The sequence below is a fragment of the Xyrauchen texanus genome, chromosome 34 (assembly GCF_025860055.1).
Source record: "Xyrauchen texanus isolate HMW12.3.18 chromosome 34, RBS_HiC_50CHRs, whole genome shotgun sequence".
In the NCBI taxonomy this organism is placed as follows: domain Eukaryota; kingdom Metazoa; phylum Chordata; class Actinopteri; order Cypriniformes; family Catostomidae; genus Xyrauchen; species Xyrauchen texanus.
The window spans coordinates 22,532,060-22,540,271 of NC_068309.1; the positions used below are offsets into that span (position 1 = coordinate 22,532,060).

Below are 8,212 nucleotides of genomic sequence, written 5' to 3' on the forward strand. Positions count from 1 at the left end.
TAATAATTATTATTTATTATTTTGATTATTATTTTAAAAAAAATTGTGAAAATGTTTTAATGGTGAAATGTTTAATTCGAGAGAGAGAGAAAATACTTTTAAAATCTATTTACTTAAATCAAGTTCAACTGACTTAATTCGTAGCCTACATTTATTTCTCATAATGTTCGTTTTTCGTTCGGATGTTCGTTCATTAATATCTCGGGCCAGGTTATTTTTTATATTATTAATTGGATCCGTGATTGTTTACCAGGTGTTTCCAACAATGTAACTTTTAAATAATAATAAATCTTATATAATAATTATACAGGGTATATATTAAATACATGTTCAAGTGCCGGATCTTTCCGTCTGTTGTTTGCACTCACACGGACTCGACGCCATGAACACCGTCAAGCAGTCGGAAAACGGATATGAAGTCTTTCTAGCGCGTTAGGTAAGAGGGTAGACAAAACGGTTCTGTCGAGATTGTTACCTTAATTCTTCGATATACTGCATTACCATCTGGTCTTGATTGATTTCCCCATCCCTGAATTGTTTACACAGTGAGTGTGACCTACGATATTTTAATTATTTCCTTGTTTATGGTTGCTAGCGAGCTAGCTGTGCTATCAGAGGGGTTGTGTGCGCGTGACTAGCTAACTATGCGCGTGCTAATTACGCATTATTATTTTTACGTCTTCACGACTTATAATTAAAAATACGGCTCATTTTGCGGGGTGGATTAGAGCATTAGTTTTGAGTGAAATTGTTAAAGATAGCTAGCTAACAGTGTGCAACTACATCATCTTTATTTGTCATTAGCCACATTCAGCTAGATTCGCGCTTTCTAGAAGCGACGACACAAACCAGCGCGTCCTCACATCTGGCGGTCTAACAATGCAATTACATTTTCCCCTATTTTCCTTGTGCCTATCACCCCATTTACACGTAGTGACAAGACAAACTAACACGTGTCCATTATAATGAATGAAGCTGTTTATATAGTAAATGAGCGATTCTATTTGAGTGATTGGGTGATTTTCAAATCAGTTGGTTAACCCTAAAATGAAAGTTTTGTCTCGGTTTACTCACCCTTATGTTGTTCCAAACCCGTATGATTTTCTTATATTTGTGAACACAAATGAGAAATTTGGCAGAATGTTATCCCCAGTCACCAATTTTTATTTGTATCGTTTTTACCGTTGGAAATAGAGATGCCATGAAAATGAATGGTGAATGGGTAGTCCCTAACATTCTGTTTAACTTATTTGTATTTCACAGAAGAAATAGGGGTTTGGCACAATATGAGGGTGAGTAAAATGTCCAATAACAATTTTGGGGTTAACTATATCCCCCTTAATGCGTGCCACCCGGCTGAACCGATTCAACTTCAGTTTGATATGTGCGCCTTCAATTTTGGGCCCACTGATGAGCCTTAATTAAGAAATAAGGCATGTTCCCTATTTCTAGGTATTCTGGGGTGCAATGGACGACAGCAACGGTGTGAAGCTCTTTGTTGGGAATCTGGATTCGGAAACAACTCAAGATGACCTAATTAGGCTTTTTGCCCCATACGGAGAAGTGGTGAACATAACTGTACTGAGGCAGTTTGCCTTTGTCCATCTGCAGGGAGTTGGGGCTGCTGACCGTGCCATCCGTGATCTGAATGGTCTAGATTACTGCGGCCGGAACCTTGTGGTTGAGGAATCCAAAGGGAGGCCCCTCAATTCCATCAAAGTATTTGTGGGGAACCTGTGTGCTTCCTGTACTACTGAAAATCTGTTTGATCTGTTTTCACCTTACGGAAAAGTTCTTGATTGCGAAAAAGTGAAGAGTAAGTTGTCCTGAGTATGCTTCTACAATATGCCTGTACACACACTAACTTTTTATCAGTGTATAATTCCTGTTGTTAATGTTATAAATTGTTCTTTGGCAGCTAAGCCCTCTTCTTTAGTAGGCTACTCCTTTGTGTACATGGAGCGCAAAGAGGATGCAGAACAAGCCATTGAGGGTGTTCACGGGACCTTATTTATGGGCCGTCCACTCGCAGTGGAGCTTTCAAAGGCACAGCCGACCACAAACAAGGTCCCATGTGCTGGCTGTGGTGCACATGGCCACTTTGCAGGAGAATGTCCAATCAACAGGCCTCCTATTGAACACCACCAGAGTCAAGCAGCTGTCTTGGCTGCTGCTGCGGCCGCTGCTGCAGGGCTTCCCCTTCAAGTTCAACAGAGTGTCCACAACTCTTTTTACAACACAGCAAGCTCTGACCCAACGTTTGCAGCTCTGAAAGACTTGACCACTTCCAGGGTTGATGGCAAGCCCGTGAGTGCTGCAGTCTATGGGGCCCTGGCGAGTCAGATTTACGGTGTCGCCGCAAACCAGGGGTTCAGCTCAGCGAAGAGCCATTATGCAGGTGGCTACCCCACTGAAGCAGAAGTGCGATCAGGTGCTATAAACCCTGTCTATGGAGCAAATTCCTCTTTGTACAGTGCAAGTCCAGCTTATGGGACCATGGAAGGCACAGAGTCTGACCCCCAAGCCATGTTTGAAGCTGCCCGGGCCCGATTCTTTGAGCAGGGACAACAAGTGCTAGCGGAACAGCAAGCCGTGACCAAATTTGATAGAGACCGAAGCCCAATACGCCGCTCCACCCCATTACTACCTGACCCAGTTTCCCAGTCATTGTCGCAGACACGACCCAAACGGCGGGCCCTTCTCCCAACACCACCTGGTGGACCGGAAATACCTGCAGTTAAAAATGGAGACCCGATTGCAAGGTAACTAGCTATTTTGACTTCAGAGTTGCATAAATAATTCCATGTCAGTTATTCAGCTTGTTCTAACTCCTTTATGAAAGACAACAATAAAGCACATCTTAACATACTTTTTTTTTTCACATCAGGTGCTATGCAGAGTACTATCAACAGTACCAGCAGTATCAACAGTACCAACAATACCAGCAGTACCAGCAGTATCAGCAATACCAGTACAGCTACCCACCACCACCTCCACATCCTCCAATGCCCGTGATGCCTCCAGCAACAATGGATCCGCAACAGCTTGCCGCCCCTGGCACTGCTGCTTCACCAAGAGTGTATGAGCCACCCTCAACACACAAGGAGCCCCTCCTACGTCGCCTTGATTACCCTCACCTGCACACATCTGAGTCCCCATATCGATAGCCCCACATCACTTCACATATGTCTGTTGCACGCGTGTTTGGTTGTAAAAATGAGAGCGTGTGTCAGTTTTGGTCCTACATGACAACAGATCTCGGAAACTGGAAGAAAGGGATAAATCAAATTTAGTCAATGCAACCAACCTGGGCTGTAGACACTCCCAACCCCCCAGTATAATTAATCTCATTATGTGCAGAATGTAGACATTTACAAGGCCATGACATTTATATTCAGAGCCCTGTTGGTTTGAGTGTATTTTGAAATGCTCAATTATTTCATTTGTCAGTTTTGTAGATAAAGCACTCTTTGACCGTCTTGTCAGATCTCACTTTATCTGAAGTCAAATGTCTGTGCCTTTTGAACAAGCCTAATTTTTTTGTAAACACAGTTTTTCAGACTTTTGTAAAACCAATACGTTTTATCAAATTCATTGCTAATTGAGGAGCGAGCCACAATTAATGTTCCAAAATTGTCCACAATTTATTGCATTTGACTTAGACTGATGTAAAATTCACAAAGTCTAAGCTTCAGATCTGAAATGCACAGCATAATTTTAATAGAATGTAAAGAGGACCTGTGTGAAATGTGTGTGTGTGTGTGTGTGAGTGAGAACACAATGTTAACAATTTGGATGACATCCCTCAGCTTGCATATAATACCACGCTCACATACACAATCTCAAACCTATTACCTATAATACTATTTGAGTGGGAGGGGCCTTAGGTCAGAGACACATTCAAGTGTATCAGTACCAACAAAACCATACATTTGTGATCAAAGGAACTTAAATACTCTTAGCCACTGCCTCAATAGTGCAGACGGCTGCCATGTTCAAGAACATTATAACTGAATTTAAAATTATATATTGGAAAGGAGTAGAGAGTAAATGGGTAGAGAAAAATGTATTTCATTGCAAAAGGGACAGACTTGTTTGTCGCTTGATAGGCATATTCAATTGTTTTGAGTGTTTTCCATTTGACACTGAATTAGTTGGAGATGTCATTGTTACTAAATAGCATAAAGAACTGGTCCTATTGCCTGCCAGTAGCAATTATGCATGTTTTGCAAAGCAAACTACTGCCATCTCTGGCCTTGCATCCCTCCCTTACATGGACAATACTCTTGGGTATTGACTATATAATTATTAGTGGCCGCACCTCGAATTACCTTAAAACAGAATGAGGTTCTTAAGTTCTTTGTGTTTCTTGTGAAAGTAGCCCAATGCAATTAATATGTTTCTTTCTGACCATTTATTTTTTCACATTTACATTATCGTAGTCTCTTTATCCTTCGATTTATGTGAATTGATTTCAGGAGCTTTTGGGTGGAAACATTTAGTTATGTAGGGATGGGGGAGTGTAAAACCTGTTCAGTGTGGCACATACAGCTAATTACGGTAATTGGTTCTGAGAGTGATAAACAGTGAAAACAAAATTGTATTTTTGTGCGTAAGGGATAAGAAATGTGTTGTCCCAGTTCATGCGCATTTTAGGCAATTAAACGTTCATGTTATAAAACTAACTAACTGAAAGTGACTTTGTCTGAATAATTAATCAAGGTTAAGTTTCTAGGTTCATGCAATTAGTGCCAGAAGTGTCAAACATTATGACATTGTACGAAGGGAATCTATTCAAAATCTTCATACCATCTGCTTTAGAATACATCAAACATGCTTCCTGTGGAGCGTTCAGGTCGCCAGCTTTTTGCTCTAAATTTCAACCTTTAATTTCTTGGTAAATAGCTTTGTGATTCAGATGTTATGATGGTTGAGTAGCTTCCCTTCAAATATCTCTCATTGAAACCATTGCATTGTAATTGTAAGGTATGGTAAAGAGAATGGTTTAATCATTTTATGTATGTCCTCTTTCCCTAGAATGCCCCTCAGGCAGTCTTCAGTCTTTCATTCCAAAGAAATATGGTGGGGTACACACACAAAATTCACTTGGCACACGCAACCCATATACTCACCATTCACTCACCACAGTCAACACTTGACTTCATGCATTTAATTAAATCTCACAAGCAAACATTTACTGTAGTGTTAATGTTCTCAATATTATGTTATTAAATGGAGTGGAGGTGGAAAGGTGGTGGTGGCGGTGTAGCTTCTATCAGCACACCAGGACTCCACAAATGATTGTACACAGTAAATTATTTTATCTGTTGTGTATTATTATAAATAGTGCATGTCTCTTGTTATTCTTACTGCTGTTCCAGCCACATTCTCCCTTTTCGCTAACTACAGCTAAATTGGCTCCCGGGCCTCAGGACGCCATGTTGAGCATGACGGGGGAAGAGAAATAGCGCCCCACAATGCCTCGGACGCGCTCCCCGCTAAGGTAAAGCCCATTGCCCCCCACCACGCCTGCACCTCGATCATACATTTCCCCTCAATGATCCTAGCACAGTTGCTAGAGAAGCTCAGATCAGGCCCACATCCAGTTTACAATACCACAATAAAACACAAAGTGGGGATGGTACTTCTTGCTATGTGGTAGTGCCATGAATCAGTGCTTACCGAGGGGTAATTGTGTCTTTACAGTTTGGAGTAGTTGTTAGAATCTGCTACATCTTGGGTGCCCAAAATGCTCATGGTTTGGTGTCTTATGTCAGTGTAATCACTTTTAAAATAATTACTTCTAATAAAATAAAACGCATTACATTGTTAGAAAACAAATTTAATCCTTTTGGTTGCGTACTATTATATCAGCATTTCCTAACCCTGGTACTGGAGTACCCACAACACTAAACATTTTGGATATCTCCCAAATGTACCACTCCTGATTTAACATGGCAGCTTGTTAGTTGAGGCTTCATGAGCTGAATTGGGTGTGTCAAAATATGCAATGTTGGGGTACTCCCAGACCAGGGTTGGGAAACGATGTAGGAGATCAACAACAGTGTTGGGGAGCTACTTTGGAACTAGTTTTCCAAGCTACTCCTAACTTGTAGTTAAACTACGGTCAAGTTAGTCTTTTTAAAAAGTCATGGCTACACTGAGATTTACTAACAAAGTAGTTAACTACATTGTAGCTATTTAAAGAAAATATTTTTAAATATATAATCATTTGATATTTAATAATGCAGTAAGAAGTTCTGATTTAAGAATTACATATCACCTGACATTAAACAATTATGTTGACGACTATTCAATTTAACAAATTCATACTTGTACAAACTAATAAGACTAAATAAATTGTTATATAACTTGGTCAAAATGCAGTGATAAACAGCTGCAACTAACTAAATATTTCGCCTCCAAGACTGACTTCTAAATAAGTGAATCGTTTAAAAAGAATTGAAGAAAAAAAAAACTGTCTAACAGAACATTCACCTAAATTATTTGGATTTCCCAGCAGTATTTATAAGAGATTAGGTGAGCACGCTTGCACCACACAATGAGCTTGTTAACATCACAGCAATGCACCGATCCCTATGAAAAATCAGCTTATTAAAGTAAAGAAAATGCAAGAAACCTGTGTTTATATAAGACTTAGAATCATCGGGTTATTCTCTGCTTTTGACGTCAAAATGTAAACGGGCATGTGCACATTGGATAAGCCGGTAGAATGCCTGTAAAGGTGCTTTCATGAAATTTGCTTGACTATCGTTTTTTGCTTTAAGCCATTAATGACCTTACCCCAATAAAGGAAAGATGTTTAAGGCATGTACATGACTACACATGTTTGCTTATCTAGCATAAATGGTGTAAGATTGTGCATGTAAACACACACTTTGTGACAAATGTAGCTTTTTGTGGCGCTACACCGTTACTCGTTGAAAGAAGCTTGCTGTTGGAAAAGCAATACTATTGTGAAAATGGCTGAGCTACTGTCACGCTACTGAAAAATGTACAGTAAGTAGCAGCGCTACTTATATAGTTAGTTACTCCCCAACACTGATCATCAATAACTGTAAACATGTTTTTTTGCCATCATGACAAAATGCATTGAACTCAAGTTTTTCTCACAATATGGCATAAAGTTGAAAGTAAATTTCCATTTGAGGCAATAAGAGGGAACAATCCAGATTAGTTAAGGAGTTTTTGCCTACGCTTGTTTTGGCATTTGGTCTTTTTGAAGCACTTCCAGTAAGGAGAGACGAGGCGTGCACTCTGTTCAAAGCTGAGGTGCTCCAGCTGTGCTTTGAATACTTAAGAAGGGCGCAGCGCTGTCCAAAAGGCCCTAATCCAAGTAGGGCATTCATCTTAGGTGAGTAACCAATGTGCTGTTGTCCATTTCAAATCCACTCCTCAGACCCCAAAATTAGGCCTTTTTTCAGCCTTATGAGACTATTTATACCCTTCCGATTTCGGCTCTAGGTTGTTTTTTTTTTCACTCCGATCCTTTGTGGCTGGACAATTGAAAATATTGAAAATATTTGTAAATTAATATGAATCCATTTTCTGGCCAAACAGATTTGTTTTGTTGTTCCAAGGAGAATGCAGATTGATTTCATTAGCTGTCCACATACAAATAGTAAAGTTTATTTTTCAGATTAATACAGGGATAGTTTGCAGCAAAAGATTTTCCAGAAACATATTGGTATTTAGCTTTGTAAAATTTCAGCTTTAAGTCGAATGAGAGTTTCACTACAAACTCTTCCTATCTATAGTTTTTTTTATTTATTTTTTTATTGTTTGTGTTGCACCGATCTTCAAATGACAGACCTCAGAATCTTCATGTTTTTAACATTGAATACTCTTGGCCATTATGCAGATTATTTTTTTTTTTTCTTCTAACAACCTTCCAAAGACCTAAAAGACTCCTTCAATTTGGAGGTGATTTGAAAAGCTGGTACAGACAGTAGATAAACTGTGATTGTAAATAATTGAGGCCTGAAATACTCGATGATTCAGGGAATTAACATTTATTAAATTCCATTGATATTTTATTTTTTAATTGGTTTTAATTGCCAGCTTTCATTTTGGTTTGTAATTGTATCAGAAATGTCAAAGGGATGTTTATCCCAATTTTTTTTCTTAATATTTACATACTGATTTTTAGGCTTTGTACTTTGTTCTTGTAAAGTTCAATAAATTATGCTTA

General features: G+C 39.1%; 1 protein-coding gene across 2 annotated transcripts; it reads left to right on the forward strand.

The window, feature by feature from the left end:
* Positions 1–383: 383 nt before the first annotated feature.
* On the forward strand, positions 384–8,183 carry LOC127627935 (RNA-binding protein 4B-like). Of its 2 annotated transcripts, none has more exons than XM_052104556.1 (4): positions 384–436; positions 1,453–1,816; positions 1,919–2,762; positions 2,888–8,183. In XM_052104556.1, exons 2-4 carry the CDS (start codon positions 1,468–1,470, stop codon positions 3,165–3,167), a joined length of 1,473 nt encoding a protein of 490 aa, XP_051960516.1. In that variant the 5' UTR covers positions 384–436; positions 1,453–1,467; the 3' UTR covers positions 3,168–8,183. The 2 variants fall into 2 exon arrangements, with proteins under 2 accessions (XP_051960516.1, XP_051960518.1); XM_052104558.1 differs by having other exon boundaries at positions 398–545; positions 2,888–8,182.
* The last annotated feature ends 29 nt before the right edge of the window (positions 8,184–8,212 follow it).

Bases quoted from the DNA above. Each gene is read 5' to 3' on its own strand.
- LOC127627935 (XM_052104556.1), top strand. From the start codon at position 1,468: ATGGACGACAGCAACGGTGTGAAGCTCTTTGTTGGGAATCTGGATTCG. The intron at 1,817-1,918 runs GTAAGTTGTCCT...GTTCTTTGGCAG, and splicing joins TGATTGCGAAAAAGTGAAGA to CTAAGCCCTCTTCTTTAGTA. The intron at 2,763-2,887 runs GTAACTAGCTAT...TTTTCACATCAG, and splicing joins AATGGAGACCCGATTGCAAG to GTGCTATGCAGAGTACTATC.